Source organism: Crocodylus porosus, unplaced genomic scaffold, assembly GCF_001723895.1.
Source record: "Crocodylus porosus isolate Cpor-Errol unplaced genomic scaffold, CroPor_comp1, whole genome shotgun sequence".
Lineage (NCBI taxonomy): Eukaryota > Metazoa > Chordata > Crocodylia > Crocodylidae > Crocodylus > Crocodylus porosus.
In genome coordinates, this window is record NW_017728925.1 from 9662532 (window position 1) to 9689394 (window position 26863).

General features: G+C 58.5%; 2 protein-coding genes across 5 annotated transcripts in view; one reads left to right on the forward strand and one right to left on the reverse strand.

Moving 5' to 3' along the window:
* The window catches only part of ENG (endoglin), a 36724-nt gene extending 28393 nt beyond the window's left edge, over positions 1-8331 (forward strand). The window contains exons 10-15 of the mRNA XM_019540672.1: positions 611-649; positions 1344-1466; positions 2231-2479; positions 3027-3096; positions 6574-6675; positions 7535-8331. Coding sequence (XP_019396217.1) covers positions 611-649; positions 1344-1466; positions 2231-2479; positions 3027-3096; positions 6574-6675; positions 7535-7653 — 702 coding nt within the window. The 3' untranslated portion in view covers positions 7654-8331. The remainder of the gene's footprint in view (positions 1-610; positions 650-1343; positions 1467-2230; positions 2480-3026; positions 3097-6573; positions 6676-7534) is intronic.
* Positions 8332-12748: 4417 nt separating this feature from the next.
* FPGS (folylpolyglutamate synthase) overlaps positions 12749-26863 on the reverse strand; it is a 16085-nt gene continuing 1970 nt past the window's right edge. Inside the window, exons 1-15 of one of the 4 annotated variants that reach the window (XM_019540680.1) lie at positions 26738-26857; positions 23723-23851; positions 23475-23528; positions 23040-23104; positions 22830-22944; positions 22253-22330; positions 21427-21485; positions 20882-20987; positions 20428-20505; positions 19657-19801; positions 18874-18975; positions 18021-18171; positions 17490-17565; positions 16692-16758; positions 12749-16283 (exon numbers count right to left, since the gene is read on the reverse strand). In XM_019540680.1, coding sequence (XP_019396225.1) covers positions 15847-16283; positions 16692-16758; positions 17490-17565; positions 18021-18171; positions 18874-18975; positions 19657-19801; positions 20428-20505; positions 20882-20987; positions 21427-21485; positions 22253-22330; positions 22830-22944; positions 23040-23104; positions 23475-23528; positions 23723-23851; positions 26738-26848 — 1773 coding nt within the window. In that variant the 5' untranslated portion in view covers positions 26849-26857 and the 3' untranslated portion in view covers positions 12749-15846. Of the gene's footprint in view, positions 16284-16691; positions 16759-17489; positions 17566-18020; positions 18172-18873; positions 18976-19656; positions 19802-20427; positions 20506-20881; positions 20988-21423; positions 21486-22252; positions 22331-22829; positions 22945-23039; positions 23105-23474; positions 23529-23722; positions 23852-24218; positions 24355-26737; positions 26858-26863 lie in introns of those variants that run through there. The other 3 variants (XM_019540681.1, XM_019540682.1, XM_019540683.1) reach the window with 3 other exon arrangements.

Consider the following 26863-nt stretch of genomic DNA (forward strand, 5'->3'; position numbering starts at 1 on the left):
GCCTCCTCCGGCACATGGATTCCTAGGCTTTAGCACTTGGTTGCAGTCCTGCCTGCCTCTCCCGGGTACATCATCTCCACTCCTGGTTCAGAAATCCCACGTCACTTCGTGGAGCTGTCCGAACCCACTTTTGCCCCAGTGCACACAGTATGCGACTCAGTTCCACTCTGGGCATTCACATTTCCTCTCTCCGGTTCTCCCTACTCCATATGGGTTCTCAGCACCATGTCAGCAACTGCACAAGCCTGATCTGGGAGGGCTGAGCACCCTTAACCCCCAGTGACTTCACAGGAAGTTGAGGACGCCCAGTGTTTTGCACTGTCAGAACCGAGACTTTGTAGAAAAGCAACCCGCTGCCCCTTGTGTAATGCAGAGGCGTGGGCAGCAAAGGCTACAAGTCTCAGCAGGCAGGGCTGCATCTGGAACCAAGTGGCTAAAAAGCACCTGTCTGCTGGACACCTAGCCCCCCTACCTGAATTAAGTGCTGCCACACCTGACACGTGTCCCATGTCACTTCCTGGGAACACAGCGCTCAGGACACCCTCTCCTGTGTCAGGCCAAGGAGCCATCCGCAGGACCCTCATGCTTCCCTTTCTCCTCTTGTCCCCAGCTGATCCTGACACTGGTTTCTCCTCCACAGAAAATTCAGGTAAGGCTGTGATTAGGGAGGTTTCTCTCTTTATTTCTTCTCTTTCCTAATTCCTCTCCCTGCTGCTGCAGAGATGTCTCAGGGACTAAAAAGCTTTCTTAATCTCTCCTCCCCTGACAGGGTTTGTATGATAAAACCCACCCAGAGGGACGGGAAGGCTTTTGTGTTTATAGAAATCACTGAGCTGCAATGGTAGTAATGCAGCAGAGAGCAGTTTGGGTCCTTAATTCTGAGGACCGTGGTGCTCAGCACAGATCCCCCGCAGACTGTAGGAACTGGCTGCACAGAGGTCAGTGGTCTGGAAAGGCTGGGAAACTTGTAACCTACTGCCACATCCCCCCAGCCAAGCCAGCTGTCAAGTTGGTGGTGCCAAGGGGCACACCAGGCTGTGGGACCTGGAGCAGGTAAAGCAGGGAACGTCTTGGACGTGCGCATCTCCCACAGGGAGTGACTGCCTCTGGGACCGTGGCTGGGACAGCACTTGGCAGCTGGGGCAAGAATCCAGGAGTCTGGGAGATCCCACCTCCCCTCCCTCCACCCCTTTGTGCATGCCTATATGCCAACTCCAGGAGACAGGGTTCCCTTTGGGAGGCCCACGACCCATCACTGTGACTCCCCGGAGACTGGGTGAATCCAGCACTGCTCCAGTCCGAGAGGTTGCCCTGTGGTTCATCCCTGTGCCTTTCCCCCACAGGTACCTTTTGTGTGCCAAATCCCTGTCCAGGACCGAGAGATGTCTCTGCAGCTCTTCCACGATCCAGAATTCACATCGCCTTCCACTACCGTGCTGGAAACCAACAAAGTGGCCTATGTCCAGGTACTGTGGTTTCTCATACAGGGACTGCAGCCAGGCTGCAGCCTCGCTGGGCTGCCATGGCTCTTGTGATGTTCAAACCCATACAGCAGCGGCTTTGCCTCAAAAGCTGGGTGGAAGTCCTCTTTGGGGTCTGACACTCGATTCCATTAGAGCTGCCCTGGCCCCTTGCCAGGGTGACAGTCTGTCAGAGACCCACGGCAGCTCTGGCCAGAGGGGCTACAACCCCAGGCCTGGGCACGCTGGCACAGCAGGGCGAGGTGCGGTGGCAGGACTGTGTGATGGTTGGGCCTGGCTGCAGCTCAGGACCCAGACTTTCCGGCCGGGGTGTGGCGGGGCCAATTCCAAAGAACAGGGCTGCAGATTAGGACTGAGCACCCCACCCCCGGCAGCTCCCTTTCCACTCCCACTGACTTCTGGCTCCTTCAGGGATGAAGAGAATCACTGACCGAAGGTGCAGGGCAAGCCCGAGGTGGGATACCAGAGAGCTCAGAGCTAGGTCCTTGGTGACTCAGGCCCAGCCCGTAGCAGAGCTGACCTGTCGCGGGTTGGGCTGCAGGGGCCATGCGCAGAGAAGCAGCCACCCAGGCCAGTGCTGGAGCTGGCAGGTGGGGCCTGGGGCTGGAATCCTCCCTGCTGGCGCCTGCGCTGCTGCTCCCAAGCTAGGCTGGAGCAGGCCCATGGGCTGGAGCCTTTGACTTTGCTCCCTCGTGGCTCAGGCGGCAGGAGGGAGCTGAGCCCCTGCTGACCCACCTCTGGCTCTGCAGGTGCAACTTCGGACGAAGGACAAGCCGGAGCTGGAGCAGCTGGAGTGCCAGCTGGAGCTGGCTGGACAGAAGCCTCTGCCCCTGGTCAAAGACAACAATCCCTGGGACCCCACAGTGAAAATCTTACAGCCGCCAGAGCCCACTCTGGACAGAAAGACCCAGCGCTTCAGCTTCATCTACAGCCCTGGAGAGCACCAGCAGGCTCCCCCGACTGCCATCCTTCTCTGCAGAATTGCCCTGCAGTACAATGTGAGTGTGGGCTGTCCCTGCTCCCCGGCCTAGTGGGGCCAAGACACGTGGCCTTGCCCCTCATGTGTCAGACTAGGACACGCACCATCCCACCCGCCCAGGAGCCATGAGAAGAGGTGCCACCAACCTGTCCCATCCTGCCAGGTGGAGCAGCAGCTGCTGCCTGTGTGGTGCCAGGCTGCTCGTATCTGGTCCCAGAGACTGCACAGCATGTACACCAGCCAGCCTAGTATGCCAGTGGGGGTTTAGCCCCCCACACATAACTTAGATTGGGTTGCTGTGCTCAGGCAACTCCCCTCCCCTCTTCCAGCAGGGTCTCCTGGCCCAGATCCTGTGACTGATCCAGGAAGGATCTGGCTCCAGAGCTCCCAGTCTATGTGCCGTGCCCCAGTGGTGGTGGTGGTGGGGGGGGGGAGGGGCATCCTCTGTGGGTGACATCCTGTGTCCGCTATTCCCATCACCACTGGGAGGTTAGGCTGGCTCGGGCTCTCTTTCTGGACCAGGGTGGGAGCTGCACACCTTACCCCTTCTCTTTCTCTTTTCTCAGTCTGGGAACAGCACTGTCTTGAAAAAGGCTTTGAAGGTGACACTGCAGGACTCCAAATTGCCTCCCCAGAGTGAGTCTCCCTTTCTGCCGGGTGGGGGGCACAGAGCTGAGAGCCAGGGTTGCAGCACGTAACTATTTTAGACAGCCATTGAGCTCTGCCTGCGTGTCCTATGTACTGCTGCAGGGTGAGCAGCACACCTGGATCCCTGCCCAGAGCTGACAAGTGAAGGATTACTGTCTTTCCTCCGTATGAAAGCGGCAGTTGGGTCATTAGGGACCAGGGCGAACAGAGAGGAGAGAAATACCCAGTAAAACAGAAGCCAGCCTGCAGGCAAGGACTAAGGGGAGAGCATCCAAGCGGGAGCAGTGCCAAGTATGGTCTTTGTCCCACTGGACTCATCCCGTGTGACTGGCCCTTCACCTCAGACCACTGCAGACAGCGCAGACAAGGCTGGGAGCAAGGGGAAAAAGCAGAGGATTAGCAAATACACTGGAGGGGGGAACCAAGCCCAGCCTGGTCAGGAGAGGGCAGAGCAAAGCATGTGGCTGAGCGGTGAAGTCCTGCCTGCGGGGAGGGGAGGGCAAGTTTGGGGCGGCTGCATGGAGCCTGTGCTGCCCTGGGGAGCCCATTCAGGAACCAGGACAGCGGAGATGAAAACACGCAGGCGATAACCCAGAGGAAGGGAGATAGGGCCCTGCTTGGTCTGAGCGGGTAGCCCGGAACCGTCAGTAAAGGCTGGTTATCTTTGAAAGCCGCCCCCCCGCCCCCCCAGCTGTGTGGGGAGCAGCTTAGCCAGCCTGGGGACTGGGCTGCGTGGACATGGAGAGTGGGGCCAGACACTGCCTTTAGCATCCCAGAGCCCCAGCACTGGCCTTGCATCCCTTGCATCAGGATTCACCCCAACCCCCTTGCTTCTGTCTTCCGCAGCAAACGCCCCTCACTTCCCTGCTGCTACCCCCACCCTGTGCATCCGCCAGTCCCTGCAGAGCTGCTCCAAGGCTTCCCAACTCTTCAATCTGGCAGGAGCCTGCACTCCCACGCTCTTCCCCACCCCTTTGCCTCCCAGTCCCAGGCAGAGGTGCCCAATGACCTCCCCAGGAGCCCCGTGAAGTGCCTGACGCTGTTGCTGAGGCCCTAAGCTTCAGTGATCAGCGTGAGTGCAGCATGCTCGGCCAGCATGGGCTGTCGGTACAGCCCAGAGCCAAGGGAACCTGGCTGCAATGCAGACGTGAGCTCTGCCAGACCGTCCCGAACCGCCTGTGCTGGCCTGAGGCAGACGCAAGGCTTCTGTGCTGGATCACTGAGGCTTCCCCGCCATGCCACATGCCTGCTTAGAGGCCTGGCTCTGGCTGTAAGTCTGGGAAGGAGGAAGGGGCAGACAAGGGCTTTGTCTGCTGGCCTCCTGCAGGGGCCATTAGCACTGTTGCCCTTATCATATTCCTAGCAGCTTCCTTCTGCTTTCCATACCCCCTTCCCTGGCTCCCTTTGCCTTCAGCTACAGCTCCTGTCCTGGCTGCTGTGACAATGCAGAGTGGTGTGGGGGGGGAAGGCACTGACCTATGTGCAACGTGACCAGGGCAGGGGCAAGGAGCAGAGATCCGCCATGAGCCCCAGCCAGTGTAAACAGGCCTAGCCAAGCCAAGACAACGAGGCTGGGAGCTCATGCTGGCAAAAGCGCACGAGGAGACTTGTGGGCAATGACCTTCATTTCCTGCCCTTGCTGCCTGGGAAGCAGCGTTCCTACACAACTGTTAAACAGCAGCCATGGCCCACCCCAGAGGTGGCTGCATTGCAGTGGTTTGGCAGAGGGAAGGGGTGGGGGGAATCAGCCATTCCTGTTGCTAGTACTTGTAAGATGTTTTTGACCACTTGCTGCTACTTCACCTGCCCCCAGATGTTGGTTTATCTCCCCCCGATGTGCCATACATGGGGCTCTGTCCAGGAAGGGACCCGGGATGTATTTGTTCTCTGACAGGTGCAGCCATTCCTGCCACCCTTTGCAATACTTAGCCTGAGCCTCCATGGTGTCTGGTGCTTGCCTGAAAGGCCCAGCTCCTGGAGTGACATGATTAAGCAAGACTTCTGCCTTTTGTCTTAGAACAAAGGAGTCTTCACCTTAGCACCCTCCCCCAAACTTGAGAAGTTAAAGGCGTGCATATATGTGTGTGTATCTATAACTACACACAGCTATACCTGTAGACACACACCCTCCCCTCAACCCACCCACCGCAGTATATAAAATATACTTGGCAAGTCTTGCTAAGACCCCTGCCCCTGATTGTGAGGCCCTGTCCCTTGGTCTGGGACCGCCATGCAGCACATAGCTCCTGGCAGAGGAAGATGCCTAGGGAGCCTTCAGGGACTGGGTCTGAGTGTGACCTGCATCTGGCATAGGCCTGTCACCAACAAAGTAGATGACGAGTGCTGATGGGCATGGGCAGGTGATTTCAGCCTGAAATCCTGGCTAAGATCAGGGATGCAGGATGCCCCACTGAGGGGGTCCTGCTCCACTAGCCAGGCCCGCACCCAGCCTGACCCCACCAGTGTCCAGCTGCTGCCTCCACACAGTAGTGATGGCTTTTGCAGCTACTCTGCAAGGGCACGTGGCAGTGTTTCCGGTCAGCCCCACACCCCCTCCCAAGCCCATCTTTCCAGGCAACACAGCCCTGCTTCCACAGTCCCATCCCAGCCAGGATGACTTCCTGCTTTCCTCCCACCTTGACTGCCTCTTCCTGCCTCTGTTTGCTCCGTTCCCCCAGGACAGCAGCCCAACAAAGCAAGGAAAGGCTTTGGACATGAGTTTGCCCTGGCTGGGCCCCATGCTGCACATCACAGACATGTGTCTCCTGTCCCCTGGCACTTTGCTGGGAGCAGCCACTGGGCTTAGCCAGAGTGCGCTGTGCCGCTGAAAGCTGCCAGCATTTTTTTTGTTTGTGGGGAGTTGGGGATTGGACAGTCCTGAGACTTGTTTTAGAGGCAAGTCTGAGGAATTGTCATGAGTCAAATGAGACCTGAAGCAATCGCTACCTTGTCCCTTCAGCTATAGGGCAGGGGAGCGGAGGTGCATGCAGGGGGGAACCAGCACTCGGAGCCCATGGCAGTGGGCGCCAGCTGGGCTTGGTCATCCTGTGCCTGGGGTGGGCTGTGACTTGGCGGTGAGGGTTTGGCGCAGCAGTGGCACGCGGCTGCCACACTCCTGTCCACACCAAAGCATTGCAACGCTGGGAAGCTGCTCTCCTGCCAGGCAGCAAAGGCCGCACATAGCCAGACTGCCCCCCAGCCCTGGGCATGACTCGTCCTGCTCTGGCTCAACCAGGTTGTGCTTTGGCTGACTGCTTGCCCCCACTGGGCCTTCTCCTCTCTCCTCTCCTGGGCCACACTGGGGGCAGGCTCCAGTGGCTGCGTGGCACGGTGGGACTGGGCATGGAAATGACAAAAGGGTCTTGCGCTGGATGCCACAGGGAGGGAAGGGCGCCTGGGCACAGGGCGAGTGTTGGGACCAGGGTGTCTGCGGCTCCCTGCTGATGACTGCTTGTATCCCACCAGATCCGGGTCTAGGGATGGGAGCAGTTCTGGGCATCACCTTCGGAGCCTTCCTGATCGGCGCTCTGCTCACCGCCGCGCTCTGGTACATTTATTCTCACACCCGTGAGTACCTGTTACACCTGCTCGCTGAGCCAGGTCCCAGGCTGGGCTGCTCCACAGGCCTCCCCGCCTGGGTCCCAGACACACAGCTCATGGGGACGAACCTCTTGCCCCTGCCCCAAGCCAAGGTTTCCCTCACTCAGGCTCCTCCGTAAGTGGCCCGCTCCAGGCTCAGACCTGCTCCGAGGCCCGAGGAACCTGCAGCCGGCTCCGTGCAACAGCTCTGCTCCTCGAGGGAGGCACTATGGCCAGGCCCCCAGCTAGCACATCCGGCCCAGTGCTGCATGCCACGGAAAATACTGTCAGGCTGTTAAAATCCATCTGGCTCATCTTCCTGAGGCCTCCAGCTGGAACCGATAGCAGCACTGGCAACCCCAAGGCCTTGCTGTGCTTTGGTCTCATGGGATTGCAACTCTTGGCCAGTAAAAGGTCAGAGCACTGCTCCCTGCAACGCTCCCACACTGCGTAAGGAGCCCTGCTCCTTTTCCCCAGGACCCGGGAGGCTGCGCCGAGCTTCCCCTGGTTCCCAGAGTTTATCTCCAGAACACGCCAGTAGCGATAGAGCCAGGCCAATACAACCAGGCAGGCCTTCATCCTGAATGCGTCAGCTGGGCCCTGGATGCGGGGGCAGGATGATTGGTTTTATCTCCGTGAGGAGAGGCCGGTGCCAGGGAAAACAAGGAGACAATTGGCTTAGCTGGGCCCCAAGAGGTCAAGGCTGGAACGAGCTGCCACAGGCTGGCTGTGCCTTGTCATCAGTCACCCAGCCCGCAACTAGTTTTCCCAGCTTTTCTAAGGGTGAAGAAAATCCCCTGTTCCCTCCCTCATGTTTTCTATGTTTCTGCCTTGTGATATGCTCCAGGTCCCACGGCCAAAATGCAGCCAGTCTCTGTGAACCCGCCTGCCTCCGAAAGCAGCAGCACCAGCCACAGCATTGGCAGCACCCAGAGCACGCCATGCTCCAACAGCAGCATGGCATAGCCAGCAGCCTGCAGGGACCCCCTGCCCAGGAGGGGCTGGCAGGGGATCCCCCCACCATGGACCATACCAGAGCCCCGACCAGCTGAGACCCCTGAGCCGGGCAGCAGGGAACTCTAGGGACCAAGAGACTGAGGAGCTGTGGTTTACTGCCCATCCCACCACCTGCCCCTGGGAGAAGCTGCTGAAATCAACCCCCCCTACCCCCGGAGCACCCTGGAGCGGCAGGTGGCCCATCAGAGCACCACCAAAAGAAGGAAGCTACCCACGGCACATGCAGGGCTTGGCTGGAAGTCCAGGTCGGGCTGCCAGCACTGTCCGCAGGCTCTAAATGTGCTCCTGGAGCCTCCAGGCCAGCTCTCCCCTTGCCCCGAGACTGGTCCTTTAGGCTAGTGGTGAACCCAGCTCAGTGCCCCTGCCCAGCCCGTCCCGAGAGCGCTGACTGGTGCTCACCTGCTGCCCCGGGCTAGCTCTGAATTCACAAAGCAGAAGAGACGGGCTCCATCATGGGGGCCCTTCCCCACCTCCCTCGACAACCCTGTCTGCATAGCCTGGCTGTGCATTCAGCTCACACAGTCATTGAATGGTTATGTTTGCTCCCCAGAGCCGCTGCACCACCCTGGGCCCTGCCCTTCCTCAGGGAACAGCCTGGCACAAAGTGAGCTCGGGAGCCAGCATTTCGGTCAAGCAGAAACACCCCGGGAATTGTCCTGCCTACCCCCTTTGCCAACCCACAGCGATGACCAAAGCACGCCAGCTCCCAAGCCCCACGCACCTGCAGGGGAGGCAGCAGGGGCTGGCACAGCTCTGGTGGAGGCAGGGGGAAGGCATTCCTGCCCAGCCCTGGAAGATGCCAGGGCTGGGGGCAAAGCACCTCAGTTCCCAGCCAGGCTCACGGCCCTGCACCCGTGGCTGGGACTGAGAAAGAAGGGTATCAGCTTGGCCACAGGAAGTCCTGGACCTCTGGGGATCCGACGTCCCCCCCATAGCTACTGTATGTATATAAATATATATATAGAAACCTATCCAGCGTATACAGCAGGTGTGCTGTGCGTTAGCCTCAGCATAGTCTTGTCAGTTAGCAGTGTAAGACGCATCCGTGTAGCAGGTTTGGGGGTTTTTTGTCCTCTCCAAATGCCTCAGGCCCCTGAGCAGGTGCTGGCAGCTCGGGAAGGACAGGAGAAAAGCTACTTCCAAACCAATTGAGTAAATATAGTGAAGTGTGGCAGACAGCCCTAGCACCAGGCTTGGGCAGGGGGGAAAGGGAAGTATGGAACGGGGCAGCAGGCAGAAGCAGGGTCGATGCACCCCTCAGGGCCGAGATGAGAACTGAGCCACTGCAGGGTTCGCTGCTCTCTGAGTGGCCCGCAGTGGCTCCAGAGCGGGCCATCATGGCTGCGTGCCAGATACCCAAATCAGAAACGTGCAGGCTGAAGGTGGGATTTGAGCTGTTGACCAAGGAGGTGACATGGGACGTGCAGCAGTTGGCAGCAAGTTACGGGCTCTCGGCCTCAAAACGTGGCTCCACCTTGGTCTCAAACCCTCACCTCATGGCAGGGGTGGCCACGCTAGGGCAGCCTAGGCCGTTAAGTCCAAAGCTGGCCAAGGAACCCTGTTCCCATGGGAGGGAGCATGTCTGAGCCCATGCAGCTCCTCCGCTTACAGCTCCGATTCGGTCAATGCCACGTTTGCGCTGCACTAGGCTGCTGCTGTGCCTGGATACAGGTAGCTCTTGTTGGGTTAACAGTGCCTGGTCCCTGCCCTGCAGAGCCCCTTCCAGCTGTGGAGGAAGTCCGTGGAAAGGCTGTAACCAGCACCTCCACTTCTGTTCTTATTTATGGCTTCCGTCCCAGCCTGGCCCTGCATGTGCTGAAGCCCCCCGTTCAGCCCAGATGGAAGAAGCCCAGAGGGAAGGGCCCAGGGGACCTATCCTTGCCAAGGCACAAGGGGAACAAACTCCGTGCGAGAGGAAGATGCTTTGTTTGGCTTCTCTTTGCATTGCGCAAGGGCAGCTGTGCAAACAGCAATCAAGACAGCTCAGGCCAAGCCTCCCGCCTGGAGCAGCAGCACCGGACAAGCAAAGCCAGTTCAAGTCCCCTGTGACTAGCTTCTGTCTTCACAAAGACCTTTGGCAGGCAACTCTCAAGCTGAAAGCAATGGTGATTTCAGGTCATCAGCTAAAGCTAGGGGAGCAGGCACCCAAGTAGCCTTCCCCCAGCCCCCAGGAGAATGGCATGCATGATAACAACTGCACACTAAGGGCTCCCCCCAGTCCAGAGGCTGAGATTTCATAGATTTCATAGACATCATGGCTGGAAGGGACCTCGGAAGATCATCGAGTCCAGCCCCCTGCCCAAAGGGCAGGAAGTCAGCTGGGGTCATAGGATCCCAGCAAGATAATTTGCTCCAATTTGCTCTTGAAGGTGTTCAAGTTAGGCGCTTGAACCACATCTGATGGCAGACTGTTCCAGACCTTGGGGGCTCGGACAGTAAAGAAATTCTTCCTTATGTCCAGCCTGAAACAGTCTTGCAGTAGTTTATAAACACCATCAGGTTCTCATCTGCCCATTTGCTGAGCCTGTCCAGGTCAGCCTGAATAGCCCGCCTATCCTCTGGCGTGGATGCTTTGCCCCAAAGTTTGGTGTCATCAGTGAACTTGGCCAGTCCGCTTCTGACTCCAATGTCCACATCATTAAATGAAGATGTTGAACAATATGGATCCAAGGACAGAGCCTTGGGGGACCCCCCGGTCACAGGGCACCATGACGATTGATTTCTGTTAATTACCACCCTATGGGTCTGACCACAGAGCCAGTTCCCCAGCCAGCGGATCATGGTGGACCCAAGGCCACAATTGGCCAGTTTTGCCAAGAGGTGATCATGGGATACCAGATCAGATGCTGGTGTGTGGCACAGCAACAAGCCTCCTCAGGTCCCAGAGGCACCAACTGGCAAAGAAAGGCCAATTGCTCCAAACTGGAGCTAAGGGCTGAGCACAAGCGGCCTCGCTCGATCCAGCAGGCCCAGGGGCTGGAAGCTGCTCCTTGGGGATCTCAGAGAAGGGGGTGATGCTGCAGGGCTTGTTTGGAGCTGCTGGTCCCAGCCCCCCAACTCTGCGCTCTGTGCCTAACTGTCCCGTCAGCCCCTGCCCTCAGCCATCTACGTGGCAGCCTAATGGCCCCTCTGGTGTTGCAGGGGGGCAAGGCAAACCAGAGCCCACAAGGTAGCAACCTCTTTGCCTAGCACGTAACCTAGAGAGCAGGGAAAAACCAGGCCAGAGCTGCCTGTGGCTGGGGCCATCTCAGCTGCAGGGAGCAAGCAGGAAATAAGGACAGTGCATCATCCTCCACCCTGCACCCACCTTGTCTACATAGCCTGTGCACTCCTTGGGGCAGGGCTTGCCTGCTGCTGTCTGCACTGCCCCTAGCCAGCGGGGCCTGGACGTGCTCGGGTCTCGGGCACCACTGTAATAAATACGATTCATAACAGTTCTGTGCAGCCTTGATTCAAGGCACCTCTGGCTCTTCCAGGGAATGGGAAAGAAGCATGAGGACACAGCCCCTCAGGGCACATCTACTGGTACCGAGCCCTGTTCTGCCTCCCCCATGGCTGTTCATGCGAGATGGCTCCTTGACAGTATCTGCTGTTCTGTTCCCTGCCTCTAAAGGTGAGGGAGCGGGGACAGGGAAAACCTCCCAAATCCCAGTCCCCCACATCTGAGACCAGGGCAGAGCATGGAGAAGGGGCAGCCTTGCTCTGCTGGGACCTCCAGCTCTCGTTTCAGCATGCAGAGCTCCAGCCCCAGCACTGCACAGCAGGAGCTCCCATTGTTGTGCCCATCAGCTTGCTTATGCTGCTTCGCTTTACACAGGCCCACATGGTGCTAAAAGGGAGCAAGGAGCCAGGCACTAGAGCACAAGGGACAGCAGGCACCACTGCACTGGGGCAGCCACGGGGCTTCTTCCTGCCTCATGCCTTTCACTGGGCAGCCACTAAAGCCAAGTTTCATGGGGCCTGGCAATCTCCTGTCCCAAGGACAGGAGTTGGTGCAGTCTCCTGTGACCACAGCCACACTGCATTGGGAACCAGGAGTTTTAACCCAGTCACTGACACCTGCAATCACCAAGAAAACTAAGGCTGAATCCTGCCTTGGGGCCAGAAGGAGCTGCCCTAACTCTTAAGGCCTTGCAGAGCCAGTAGGACTCAAAAATCCCCGGCAAGCAGTCTCCAGGAGCCTGCACCACCCCGCTGAACTACCAAGATGAGCTGCCTTGGGGCTCCCAGGCTCTCCCTGCTCCATGCCTGCCCAGTGTCCTAGAAAGGGTCACAGGGCCCAGGGGAGCAAAGCCAGGAAGAAACATGCCTTGGCTGCACACTGCAGGAAACACCTGCACGCAGATGCACACCAAGCCAGCACCTGCCAGGAGGCAGCTGGGACCCTAGTCCAAAATTTACTGATAGCCATCACCAACAGGCAGGCACCCACTGCGCCTACCAATCCCACAGCTCAGCCCAGCAAGACTTCGGCTCCACTCCCAGACACCCCCATCAATACTGTGCCTAACCCCAGCCAGACCTGGCTCCCACAGCAGCAAGGATGGGACACTTCCCCTTTGCCTGGCAGCTGAGTGCCAGGTACAGCCTCCCTGTCTCTGCTCCCAGGGACTCCACAACTTCCTTTTAATTAACACCCCCCTGCCCCTCCTGGAGACACAGAGCACGTTTCCATTTAGCAACTGAGCAGGGAGCAATTCAGATTTTGAATCTCAGCCAGTCATGGGGCATAATTAGTCCCCCAGCGCTCTGCCCTGAGGCTGGGAATCAGCAGGTGGAGTCTTAGGAATGAGTATCTTTAAAAGGTTTTCATTAAAACCCGAACTCACTCCCGTCATGCCCAGCTTCCAGCCCACAGCTCAGCAGCAAAGCTCCAGGACATGACGCCCTGCTGCAGGCGCCCCACCCCACATCTCCCCACAGGCTGGAGCCCTTTCTTTGCCCCTGGGGTGGGGGGAGTGGGAGGGAAGGTGTGCCATGCCGACTAGGCCACCCTGTGTCAGCTCCCACCCTTGCCCCCAATTAAAACACAGCACACAGCTCCTCAGAGCCAGACATTTATTGCATCCATCAACAGTTCAATGCAGCGGCCACTGGTGGCTTGGCCATGCCGTGACTCTGCTTTCACAACTCTTGAGCTCAGGCAGGAGCCTGCAATTTTCACCCAAACCATCTGTAACAGTTATGTTCAGCTCTGAAACTCTTCGCTGCTATGCACAAACTGAGGCTCGAACCAGGGTGCTCTGGCCTTTGGCGTCCCTACAGAGCAGCTGTGCAAAGACACCCCTGTTCTTCACGGCCTCCCTCCTTTGTCCTTCCGAACCTCCAGCCAGAGCAGGTATTTTCTCTCACAGCCACTGTAGGCAGCACTGAGCATCTCCCATAGAGAAGACAGCACCAATTGCTCCACGGTGCCTGTGATCTATCCTGTATGTAACAACTCTTTACTAGGTCACACTACACTACCAATGCTGTTGGGCCAGGGCCCAGGTGAGAACTGCTCCTGGTACTATGCTAGTGCCTATAGGCCCTGCTCTGCTCCAATGCAGAGGTCTACAGAGGGGAGTAGACCTGAACGTTGCTCCTAAACAGGAGGAGCAGGTGGGCTAGGGTTAAAACAATTAGCTCAGATGACAAATGTCCTAATCGAATCCCACAAGGGCAGGGAAGGGTGCAGCGCAGGAAGCCCCATGTGTTGGCAGCTTGTTACTACGGAGTGAAAGGGAGGGGGCAAATATGTGGTGGCACCAGGACACCATGGCAGGGGACAGGAGCCTGTCACACCTGACAGGCAGGTTGGCACACTGGTCCCTGGGGTTGTAGCAGTTTGATCCATCACAACTAGGGGAGTGGTCAGAGGCCTGGGCACATGCCCAGAGACAGACAGCTGGATCCGAGCCACAGGCAGCTTCAGCACAAAGCCACATGGCACTGGGGGATGAGGGCCACCTAGGGCCAAACAGCCCAGCTCCCAGTGCAGCAGCAACAGGCAGCAGCATGGACCACCAGGAAAGCTACCCCCCTGCACAGCCAACAGGGAAACCTTCAGTTCTAGCAGCCTTTGCAGGCCCTTGCTGCCGAGACAGTGCTGAACTGTCAAGGAGAAGCTGGTGTAACAGCACACTGGGAACACATCTAGGCCAGCTTGGCTCATTAGACCCCCCTGGTGCCAGCTCCACCAGCCTCCACACACAGCCCAATGACAAGCTGGGCCACGCTGGCTGCAATCAAAGACAGTACCCTGAGAAGCAGATAGCCAGCATCACACTTAGCTACAAGAGCAAACGAGTGCAACTGCATGGTCCATTCCCTGATCCATCCTATGTCCAAACTGGGCCGTCAGCCCCTGCACAGAGTTGAGTGCACAGACATCTCTGCTGGTCGCGGATTCAAGATGTGCCGCAGTTAGTTCAGCTGGGCACCGCAGTGGCAGACACACATTCTGTAGCACTTTGCGTGCACCCCCCCATGCTCTCACACAGGCCTGCCAATGCAGGCCCTGGTAACATGCTTTGCCCCATCCAATATCTTGTCCAGCCTAGGGCAGCCGTAGCACTACTGCCCCATGCCCAGAGGCCAAGTTCCTCTGATCTCTACAGGAGACTGAGCTCAGCGCCTGACCGCAGCAGTTTTAGCATAGGCCGTGCCCCCTCAGGGAGCCCAAGTGATGCTGTGGGGACACAGAGCAGCACTCAGCTTCCAGCTTTGCAATCTCTGCCCCAGAGAGATGTAGCTCAGCTCCTCCAAGCCAGCGCTCCCTGCAGCCGCTGCCTGCCCCGGCACAGGTCAGCCTGGGCTCCAGGCAGCCAGCCAGCCCCTGCTCGAACAATGCAGACTGCACAAGGCCCGGAAAGCAGGCAGGCTCCTAAGCTGCAAGGGCAGTCTGGCCCCTTCCCAAGCCCAGCCTCACACAGGCCAGAGCCCCCGTCATATTTACTGCCCAGCGGAGACAGTGAAGGCCCTTCCCACCCCTCCGGGGCGCCAGCAGGGTCAGCACCCACCTAGTGCACTGCCTCCAGAGCCGCCCTCGCACCACACTGCCCTGCACTGGGGAGGGGAGGGTTAGATGCCAGCACAGAGGCTGATGCCAGCACACAAATCCCACCAGGAATGGGGCTGGCCTGGGGGAAGGCAGGCCTGCTGCACAAGACCCCCCACCTTGGGTAGGAACAAGGCCAGTCCCCACGCAGCTCTAAGCCTAAGACACACAGTGGCACTAATGGCCTCTGCAGAGCCCCTATAGGGTCTAAGCTAGGCTCAGGCTGCAGGGAAGGGAATCCAGGGAGGAGATAAAGGCACTAAGGATGGGCAAGGGGGACCCCCTAAGCATCAGGCAGTGGTGGCAGGGCTGGCTCCGCACAGCCTAGGGTGGCAAGTACCCCACACTGAGGGCCACGTGCCAACTGGGGGTGCCAACACCATCCCAGGGAGTTTCCCTCCACACTCCTGCTTTTTAGTAAGAAGCACTCTCCATCGTCCCAAGGTTCAGTGTCCAGCATGGAAAAGCAGACAAACATGCCCCAATCAGCTCCTTTCCCCACCTGCTGCCCAGAGCTGGAGTGGGTGGGGAGGAAGTGGGGGGTTGGTCCCAGAAGACAGGGACAGACTTCTACCAGCCTGCACCTGCTTGGGCAAGCTGGGGAAGGAGCGGCCGAGGGCCAGTGGCTCTTGGTTCCTGGGAGGGCAGAAGCACAGATCTGCCAGCAAACTGCGAAGAGCAGCAGCGATGAGACTGGCAGACAAGGGCCTGCCTCCTCAGGTGCCCCGAGGCAGGAGGGATCCAGCACTTGGGTCTCCAAACCAGAGCCCACTCCCAGGGGAGGCTGGATCTGCTGAGGGCATGGATCTCACTTCAGCAAGCGAGGGCTGAGCATGAAAACCCCAGTCCTGGGCTGTGAAAGTCGGGGTGCCAACCCCAGCCCTAGGGGCAGGTCCTGTTGCTCCTGGGGCAAAAGGATTTGCCTAGAGGGAGGACCACACAGCAAGGAGGTGGCTCAGATCCCAGAGGCTGGCCCAAGCCTGCCCCTTCTACCCCAGGGCGGAGGCCTGGTCACCAGCATCCCTGAAGCGGCTGGAACAAGGTGCCAAGGAATATTCAAGTAAACAACGAAGGGCAGGGCAGAGGCACCACCCCAGCAGTCTCTATTGCGAGAGTGACTGGTCAAGCAGCTTCAAGACCCCACCCACCAGGTGCAGGCTTCCTGTGACCAGCACACGGATGACGGTGGCTTCCTTGAGCAAGACGGCACCAGTGCTAGCCACAGGGTGCAGATGGAGGCCCTTGGTGGCAGGCATCTGGAAGAGCGGGTCCCTGCCCTGGGTGATCCACTGCAGGGCATGGGAGATGCAGGGGAACACCAGCGAGTTGGCATTGAGTGGGCGCTCCACAGAGGGCACAAGGAGCAGGGGGCTGCGCAGGGGGTCTGGCTTCAGCCGCCCACCAACCCCCTCCAACACCAAGGGGGCAGACAGCCAGAGGTCCCGGCCCACCTTCTCCTCCATCAGCTGGTTCCACATCTTCTGGTTCTCCAGGCAGCGGGTCAGCACGTTCTCCAGCGTGACCGTGAAGTTCTGCTGGTCTGCAAGGAAGAAGAGAATGAGGCAGGGCCAGAGCAGCTGCATAAGACACCTCTGCCCTGCTACCATCCCACTGAGGGAAGCAGACAGACACTGGGAAAGCACCAGGCACCAGGCCACAGATCCAAGTCTGCTGGCAAACCCAACTCCAGCCCAACATACATCATGAGGGTCTCAGTTTAGAGGAGTGTCAGTCTGGAAAAGCCAATATCACCCCCACGAAGCCAGCTCAGACCCCACCCCGCAGGCCCATCCTGGCCTGGGAATGCCTTCACAGGTCCCCCAGGCTTCTGGTGGGTGCAGAACACATACAGGAGACACCAGCATGGAGCAAGGGCAGTCCTGCACCAGAGCCAGCTCCAGTGCAGATGTCCAAAGCAGCGCACAGCCCAGCCTGGCCTGGCACTGACCTGCATTCCCCACCGTAGACACCTCCGTGAAGTTGGGACAGAAGACAGCGTAGTCAAACTGGCAAGGCTAGAGCACAAGAGACAATGTCAGCACAGGGAGATGCACACTGCGCTGGGGGCAGGCTGGCACGTCCAGCCAAGGGCAGCTGTGCAGGAGAGGGCAGGAGGGACGTTCATCCCTGGTGCAGAAATGGCCACAACTGGCTTAGCAGCAATCACAACCCAACAGGGGAAACTCCAGCTAGAGCTTGGGACAGAGCCCTGCTAGCCAGGATGCCTGGGTTCGGTGCCTGCTGATGGGGGCTACAGGGGCAGAGCCCCCATCCACAGCTGTAAGTTTGCCCCTTCCCAGAAGCAGGAAATCCTGCAGGACTCCGGCCTTGGCACCAGCCCCCCCCGCCCCACAGAGCAGTGTGGGGGGAGGGCATCTGCAGGGGGTGCTGGCTGGGAGGGAGAGGAGAGGTGGGGCAAATGTGGGGGGTTAGCGCCACCTTGTGGCACCCAGCGGGACTTGCCCAAGCAGAGGGGAAAGCAATCCCCAGGCTGCCAAGCTTGGTGGAGGGGACGAGACACCCCCACAAAACCTGGGAGCCACTGCTCCATTGCTGCTTGGGGGGACTGGAGATGGCCACTCTGTCCCCTGTCCCCACACAACCCATTCCCCTCCACAGCCATCAGGCCCAGCCAGTCCCCCAGCTAAAACCTACGCTGCCTCCACCCAATGGCCCCGAAGCCACTTTCTGCCTTGGCTTTGTGCCTCTCCCAAAAGCTTGTCTCCGTCACTGCCCCCCAGCTCACCAGCAGCAGCTTCAGCAAAGCCGCCGTGTCCCGGTCTCCGGTGGCGTTGAAGAGAAGCACTCGGACCTCAGAGCCACTGCAGACAAGAAGGGAGCGACCTGCTCAGTGCCAGGGCCTCGCCACCAGGAACCGGCTGCTACCCAGTTTATGTGACAGGAGGCCCACAGCCAGGCTAAGCCACCTCCGAGAAGCAGGAGGCTCCTTTCCTGTCTCCACCTGAGAACTGTGCAGGTGATGAGACAAAGCCTCGGCCATTTCCCCGTTCCCTCCCGTTTTGGTCCCCAGGCATGACCTACTGGACCCAGGTGGAGCCAGTCCCCAGCTGGGGCAAGTGGAAGGAATGTCAGGGCCACGAGGAGAGCACTGCTCATGCGGCTGCCCTTGGTGTCGTGACACGCTGCCTCTCCTTTTCACCCTATAAAAACTCCAGCAAGCGCCATCCCGGCAGGATTCCCCACACATCCCCGCTCTGGTGGCTGTGGATGCGGCATGTGACAGCCCCCTACCCACACCCCTCCTCGAGCTCCTTACTCCACGGGCTTCTCCTCATTGAGTGCAGCCTGATGGAACCAGCGCACGCAGGCCTGCACGCTGCTGGTGGTGTGCGCCCCGTCGATGTACCATGTCACCGGCCCGTGCTGCAGCACCTGGGTACGGCCCAGCCACACTGAGTCCTTCAGACCTGGGGAAGAGAGGATTGGGGGGGGGAGTGACATGGGGCCAGCAGCCAGGTCCTGCCCCCCATCATGCTCTCTTCAGACAGCTGGTGCCTCATTCCCCAAGTTACCAGCTTCCTCTCAGGCCCACGACAACTGGGTTATAGCAGCCTAAGAACAGCTGGTGGAGACGGATCAGAAATTAGCTAGTGAACAGTCCCCCAAAGCTCCAGCACCCCCAAAAATACAGGGCAGAGAGAGAGTAAGTGTCCAGGGTAGACTGAGGCTGCCAGGGGGCAGGAGTTTTGCTCAGTCCTGTAACCCTTGCTCCTTGCCCAGGGCCTTGGCTGTGCGACTCTGGGCCTGCACGCCACCACACCACACAACTACTGCTTCTGACTGGCCCAGGCATTTTGCTGCACTTCCGCTGGCCAGGGAGACCACCAGCCAAGCCCCTACCATCCTGTCCCTTTCCAAGGGTTAAATTCAGAGCGATGAAAACACAGTGTGAAAAGACAAAGCCTGGCGCAATCAAAACACAGGCAAGGGAGGGCAATGGGGGCAGAGTCCGGGGCCTTGGCTGCACGACTCGCACGAGCTGCTATTTACTCTCGTGTTTTGTTATCTCTGAATGAGCAGCAGCTCTGGGCCAACCCCCATTAGCTCAAGTCAAGGGCAGATACAAGCCCAGGGGCTCACAGGACCATGAGCAAAGGGTCCATTCTTACCCTGCACCATGGCAATGCTGGGCCTGAACACAGGTGCCAAGGGCACAGGCTTTTTCCCTGGTGGCTCAGCACCTGGCCACAAGTCCTTCAGCTCCCCGATACCTGCCAGGAAAGGAAAGCCATAATATATCCCTGATCAGACACCCCCTCTATGCCTTTCACATTTGTTCCTGCAACAGCTTCCCACCAGCAACACGCACTTGGCCAGCCACTGGATTCCAGCCAGTACCTGGGACCCTTTCCAGGTTCTCCAAATGCATCCATAACCTGACCCGTGGGGTGGCCTCGAAGATCAATTCCCAGCAAGCTGATAAATTTGCTAGCCAGAATTACTGGAATGCAGAGAGCCCCTCAAGGTCTCTGATCAGATGCCAAGGGGCTCCCAGCCAGAGCAATTGATCAGAAATCCCAACAGGCCCAGCCCAGCAGGGAAAAACCAAGACAGACATCTTCAGGGGCCTGAGAATAGGGTCACTGCTTCAAGGGTGAATCCACGGTCTGAGGCTAGTACCCCAGGAGCCAGGCTGTGAGAAACCTGGCCCAGAAGCCCCACGCTGGACAAACACACAAAGCAACAACCCCCACTGCTTCTTGCTAAAGCACCAAAACCCCTTCAGGCATCCATAGATTGCAGCTCTCCCAGAATCCCTTGGGAGAAATGCCCCAGCCTGGGCAGCAGAGGAAAGGATGAGACACCACGAAGCACCAGGAGGGGCCTCCTCAGTTCTGAACTCCTTACAGACCGCTCTCACCCTGCTCCATGCCAGGGACTGTGCTCCTTACCCTGGTATCCCTGCTGCTCCAGCCACATCCGTGATAGCTGCAAAGCCAGGGTGGCATTTAATCGCTGATGGTCACCTGCCAAGCCCAGCGTGAACGCTTTGTCCTCTTCATAGGCACCCAAGTCTGGGCACAGGTAGAGAGGGCACTACATGCAGAGACAGAGCAAGGGTGAGTGCTGCCCTGCAAACCTCACTGCCCTGGGCAGCTCTATGAGCTGGCTGAACATTTGCCAGCCAGTGATTGGCAGCAGCAGGAGCGACCAAGCAGACCAGCCCCAGGATGAAGCTGCTCATACTCCAGAGAGGTTATGTTTGCTTCTGAGTCTGCCTCTCCAGCAGAGTCACCTAGATGTCAACACCAGCAGCACACATGTCGAGCAAGATAGAACAGCCCCAAGCAAAACATGAGCCCCCTGGGTTGGAATTACACTGGCGAGGACCCAGAGCAAGGAGCCTGGCCCTCCTCCAACAGCAGCTCAGTAGAGAGGTGCAGAAAAAGATCTCAGGGTCCAAACCCCCAGGGACAGCAAGAACCCAGGCTGAGCCACTGTCATGTACAAGCTGGTCCTGCATTGTAGAGAGAGCAGAGGGGAGACACCCCAGTGCATGGGGCCCAGCAACAGCAGCAGGACATCTCTGAGGATGAGCATCACTTGAGAGATGTGGATGTGGGGACCTAGAGGCAGGAGTTTCAGAACAAGGCTGGGGCAGTCAGGGATGCTGCTGCTCTGGGGGCAGGGTGCAGAGGAGGTACGAGCAGGGCGTATCTTACCGGGCTCTCCCTGGCTCGGTCCCTCAGCACCTCCAGGGGCTGCTCCGGCTGTGGCACCGTGAACGCCGGCACACCAGGCTGCAAGCAACATACACACACACACATTTAAGCCAAGATAGCTTGCGAGCTGCCCAGATCTTGCCCACCTTAGGGAGACACCTGGATTCCAGCGACGGGCTCCCGAGCTGGGCCCAATTCAGAGGTGGTCTTTGCTAGGATTTGGAGCTTCTCCCTCCGAGAGCCCACCCTCCTGGCAAGTAACCAGCAGGGCCTGGGGCTGGTCTCCAGGGCCAGGAGTTTCACCTTTCAGTGAGCAGAGCCAGATGACCTAGGACTGGGTCCTGCCAGAACCAGGAATCTGGATAGGCTTTCCTCATTCGGGCAGACACAGAACTACCCTCTCAACTGCCCCCAGGTACAGCAGCCCCTCCCCAACAAAGCCAGCAGGTTCTACCTTGAAGATGCCTCCTTTCTGCCAAGCAATCTTCTCAATGGTGTCCCCCAGGATGCTGGTGTGGTCGATCCCCAGAGAAGAGACTCCACACACGATCGGCTTCCTGGTCACGTGAGGGGAGGGAGGGGTGGCAAGAGAAAGAGTGAGAACCCAGCTTGAGGGCTCCAGCTGTCCCCCCACTCCCCATGACCTCAGCTGTTGTCCACAACTGGGGTGGGTTGCCCACTAGCTTGGCAAGGAGCCAGTTGCCTTCTGGGACCCAAGCTTACAGCCAGGCATGACTGGAAGTTACCAGCACCCAATGACTGCTCAGTGACTTCACTGGGGAGGCCTCCTGATCATGACTGCCGCCACAACCATAGGCCTTCAGCCCCTTGTTGTCTGAGGCCCAGGACTGACCAACCTCTCTCAGGCCCAGTTCACTGTCGACACCCACTAGGGAAGGAAGGTTGGACTCATTTTGTCCTGCCCCTAGGCAGAAACCCCCTGCGGCTTCTGTCACACTGGTGTCACACTCACTACCAGCCCCAAAGAGCACCTACTTCACAATGTTGGTGCAATCGTAGGCCCCTCCAATGCCAACTTCCACCACTGCCAGGTCCACCTAGATAGGATGAGAGTATGGTATGTGCTGCAACACTGCCCTACCTACAGAAAGTAAAGGACCCCAGGCACTGCCCAACACACAACCTCCACACACCAGATGCCCCTGCCTGGCCAACCACGACAGCCAGTCCAAGGCAACTGGGCATATTTTAGCCTGTGCTCACAGCGGCCCCTTCAGTACAGGGATTCCCAGTCCAGAGACATTTCTCAGCCTGGGTACACACGCAAACCTCTCATATACTGGGCCCCAGAGGTGTCTGGCTTCACAGTAGTGGACACATGCAGGCAGGCAGATAGCTGTGCACATATGGATGAAGCCAAGGATACCAGATCCATACATATACACCCCTCAAGTTAGAGGAGAGTCCCCAGGCTTTTTCCATGGTACCAAGGCTATTCCCCTAAGTCAGTCACAGATCCAGGGTGTCATGGTCATGCTCAATCTCGCTACCCCCCTAAAAAAATGCAGAAGTGGCAGGAGCCCCAGGAACTGTCAGGGAAGGAAGAAACTACTCAAGGGGAAAGGATGGGAGGGCTGAGGGTTTCTGACCCAACACTGGGAAGGAAAGAGCCATCAGCAAGGGGGTGTAGGTCTGGGCTCCAGCAGCCAGATTATAAGAACTGCTGGGCACATACAGCTACCCTGGGAAGCCATGACGGCTGCAGGCAATCAGCACCCGGGGCTCAGCTGCTCCCCTGCAAGTGACCAAGGCATGACCTATCACACCAGCAACCCACCCACTGGGGAGGAAGCCAACACCGTACCTTCTCCTGCAGGAAGACATGGAAGGCCATGATGGTGAGGAAGCGGAAGTAGGCAGGCATGCTGGCACGGGCAGGGTCCTGTGGAGCAGACAGAAGGGTTACAGGAAGGGCCTCCAAGGTAACAGCGTCACCCCAGCTCCACTTCCTCAGTCAGACACCCTGGAGACTAGCCAGGCCTCGGCCCAACACCGCTGGCTCCTGAGGCAGCGACAAGGGGGCAGCATGCAGGGCCCAGCTCAGCCAGGATCCCAGGTGGTGTTTAGAGATGGGAGCTGATTATACCTCATAGCTGGGCACTCACTAGCACTGTCCACATGTCACAGGCAGGGAGAGGGGACGCACCATGCCCCAGGTAGCCAAGCAGGCCAAGGCAGAGCACAACCAGCATCTCTTGTTCTAAGCCCTCAAAGGGCTCCCACGGCCACCCCAGTGCCCCACAAACCAGCCCTGAGCGGCGATGCTGGACCTTCCCTGGCCTGCAGCACAGACTCTGCTCTGAAGTCCAGCAGGAGACACCCTCAGGGCAGGATCTTACTGGCTTGGCCCCAGGAGCCCCTTCCCCAGGGCCTGCACACACCTTGGTCTCCTCTAGCCGGTTGTACACCTGCCAGAAGTACTTGCTGAAGAGCTCCTTGCTGATCGGCTGCCCATTGATGCGGATCCGCTCACGCACCTGCACCAGGTGGGGAGAGCTGGGCAGTACGAGAACAAGCAGAGGGTCAGAGCTTGAGGGCAACACCCCCATCCCACGTCTGAGTGCCCCCTCCACAGTAGCTACGATGCCCACCTGTAAAAGCCTGTCTTGAGGCCATAGTTTCGGAGGATGCGCTCTGTGAAGGCACAGACTGAGCCCTAGGATGAGACAGCAGAGTTTGCTGGGGAACCTGACCGGTCCATAGCCCACTGGATCCAGGCCTCTCACCAGGAAGCAGCTCTGCCCCAGTGCCCAGGCCACTGAAGCCTCCAGGAAAAGGACTTCACCGCCAGGCAGCCCAAAGTGCAAGAATCCCCCCCATGCACCAACCAAGCACCACGTGACTGTCAGACACCAGGAGACACTTTCACCTCAGCAGCGAGTTCAGTGCCCTCCCACTTCCCCCCCCCCACACCCTCATGTTCTCCTACCCCAGGGTCTCCCCCACGTATCCCCCCTGCACACACCCCTCCAGTGCTTCAATCCCTGGGCTGCCTCATGCCCCACTCTATGCACTCCCCACTTTACCTTGCCCTTTGTCCCAGTGACGTGAATGATGTTCAGTTGATCCAGGTCTTCGACCTATCAGACAGAGGTTAACCAGCCCGTGAAAGGAAAGCCAGAGCACGTGGGACACCTCGGTCCCTACACGTTACTGCACCAGCATGGTGGGAGGGCTCACAACCAGGCCTGCCCAGGGCAAACACCCACTTCCACCCATTCCTCCCCACAAGAGATAGGATGGGACAGGATGAGATCTCCGGAGGAGCCCCTACCTTCAAGCCGCTTCGCTCCAAAAAGCCTTTCATGGCCTCCAGCTGCACCTGAGGGTCTCCTCGCTCCCGCTTTACCTGCTCCAGGTAACTAGCATTAGTCTGGAGGGTGTTAAGGGTCCGAATCGCATCCTGAAAGGAGGCAAGTAAGGTCAGCACTTTGCACTGGCTTCTCTGCCCTCAGAACAGGGCAGACCAGAGCAAGACAGGGCAGAGCAGCAGCAGAGCTGAAGCAGGAAGAGCCAACACTGCGACACTCCAAGCCAGCCTAATCCCTGGTGCTCAAGTTAGCCCTTCTACTCACCTGTGGTCATGGGTGCAGCCAGTCAGTCACCCTCAGCCCTCACTATCTCCACCCAATGCGAGGTCCCAAGCACAGAACAACTTCTGCTGTTCCCGTTTGGGGACAGTCACGTTACCAACCAACCCCCCCTTTCAGCTGACAGCACCTTGTTGCAGGCAGAAAAATAGCTATATCCACCACTGTGCTGCCACCCACCAAGTCTGGCTCCATCCTGTCCCTCTCAGAAGTCATCTCCATCCAGAGTAAGCAAGGGCTTTCACCAGCCGTCCCCAGCAGGGAAGCCCCAACCTGAGCGGGTGCTAGCAGCAGTCCCGGCAAGCCAGCACAATCCTGGTCCCCTCCCTGCCGAGCGCACTGAGCTCACGTCAGAGCCCAGAGAAGTCGCACGGCCCAATAGGTTAATGCACCCAGTTGTACAGCACTCGCTCACACGCCCTGGGACCGAGCGCAGCAACCAGCCCGGAGCCAGGCATCAGCCCCACCTCCTCCCAAAGTCTCCCAGTACAGCTGTGGCATTGGAGGGGGAACTGTGGTTCCCCTATGCTGCCCCTACCCTTGTGCCTGCCCCACTGCTTTTTACAAAGCACAGGGCAAGGGCAGGACCCAGAACTCAAGGTTCCTCACCAGCCTGAAACACAAAGTGCAGGAGCTGCAATGCACCCCTTATGCCCAGCCCACAATTTGTCCCCAGCAGACTCCATACACTCCAATACACGGTGTGCCCCTTGACTGCAAAGGGGATCTGAAGTGGGGAAAAATAACCCTCTGATCAACGTGAGCAGCAGCAACCATGGGGCCAAGCTTGTTCCTAGCCCCACGAGCCAACTGGGCTCACGCACTCACCAAGTGTGCCTGGCCCAGGACTGCACACTGGGTCTGGAGTCGTACGCCAATTCTGACCCCAAGCACTGGCTCCAGGGCCATGCACCCGCCTGAACCCAAGGCCACGCGCCGAACCCAACTCGGCCCTAGTACGACTCAGAGCCAGTGTCTAGTCCCAGGCTCACCACAGTCTCAGGCTGGGCATGCAGCCCCAGAAGCAGCACACAGGGCTGGACCCAGCCAGTGACTCTGGATCCAGTGTGAGGGGTCAGTGCTGTGAAATCTGGTCACACATCAGGACCACACACCAGCCAGATCCATCACATGGCTGGGGAGGCAGCTTCCCACAGGCCCACAAATCTGGCAGCAGAGGGAAGGAGCCATGGCAGTGTTAACTGCTGCGGCAATTAACATTGCCATAGCTCTACCCACCCCCCTTCCAAGTTTCTAGACCCACAGGGATCCTATTTTCTTGCACATAAAGCACAACCTGGTTTTCCCAGTTGGTTTTGAGGGAAAAGGTGCAGAATATGTGCAGGAAAATAGAGCTAATAAAGGACCATCACAACAAACAAGAGATTGTCTTAGCTCTGATTGGAAGGGAGAAAAAAAAAAACTGGTGAAAGAAAGGACCTGTAACTATTCCAAAAAACGTGACAGGCAGCTGACTTCCAGCATGGAGGGGGTGATGTCTGGCATTAGGGCTGGCCACCCTCCCCCAGCAGGGAAGGCTCGGATCATAAGACGAGCCCTGGTAACCCAACCCAGAGCATGGGAGGGACCCAACCTACCCCCACAACAGCCCAGCCAGGTGCTGATTAATGCCTCCCCCCTGTCTGTGCACACCCCATGCAGAGAAGCTGTTTCCCAGGTTTTCTTAAGACCTCTGCAGCACTGTCAGCTCTGCCTCAGCCTGGAACCAGACCTGACTGCACCACCCCTCTATAAAAAGCATAAGCCCCACTCCGCCAGTGACAAGGGACTATTTATACGAGGCAGGATACTGTACCCCCTGGGAAGCGCAGAGATTGGCTGCACGTTCCACCTCTCAGCTTCTTCGGACGACGTGGAGGGAAGGGAGATTTTCCCACCCTGCATCGCAACCCCTGCCCTCCCATTTCCACACATGGCCCCCCCTTCTGACTTGGTGCTACACCAAGCACAGCTCCCCTAGACACCACCACAAAGGCACGTGGATTACTGGACATGACCATGACACCAGAGACCGGAGGTAGAGCAGGCCTGTGCTGGGCTACGTGACGAACGCACACGGAAGAGAACCAGCTTCCCTCCATCCCACAGACCCGCTCCCTTCCCTGCCTATCACGCAGGCCAGCAGGGACCAAGGAGCCCCAGTTTATAAGACTGTCACTACAAGACTCAGAGCAGTTAAGGCAATGAGCCCCGCATGACCACTGCACGCTTCCTAACCCACCCTTATTCAGTTAGGCACATAAAAGACGATGTGATGTTCAGCTGCATGATTAAAGTCATTTGCGAAACGTCACGTCGTGCAAAACGCACCAGTTTCTACAGCAGCACCGAGACCTTTGTGAGTGGCTATTTCCCAGGCTTGGGTTGGGCAGGAGACGACAGAAATCAACAGGACTCCAAAGGAAAAAGTTAGAGGAGGAAGCTGGGGAGCGCAATGGGCTCCTTCCCACCCCCTCCGGCCCAGGGCAGCCAGCCCCACATCAGCTGCCCCGGCCTCTGCCAACCGGCTGCGTCTTCCACTCGCGAAATCCCAGCCCTTCGCTCGGCCTGGGCTCAGGGGCAGACTGCACGGGGCAGGGCAGGCCCCCACCGCGGGCTCTGGCCTGGGGGGCAGCCCTGTGCCGGCCCCCCACACTGCCCCGCGTCCCAGCGCCGCGCGCGGCCGCTGCGGGGGGTACCTGGTAGTCCATGCGAAGCGCCTGCGCCGGCCACGTGCTGTATCCGCGCCGCGCTCCCACTGCCGCTAGGCGCAGCGCACCGCGGAGCGCGCGAAACCCGGGAGCGCCCATCCCGCCTTCCGCCCG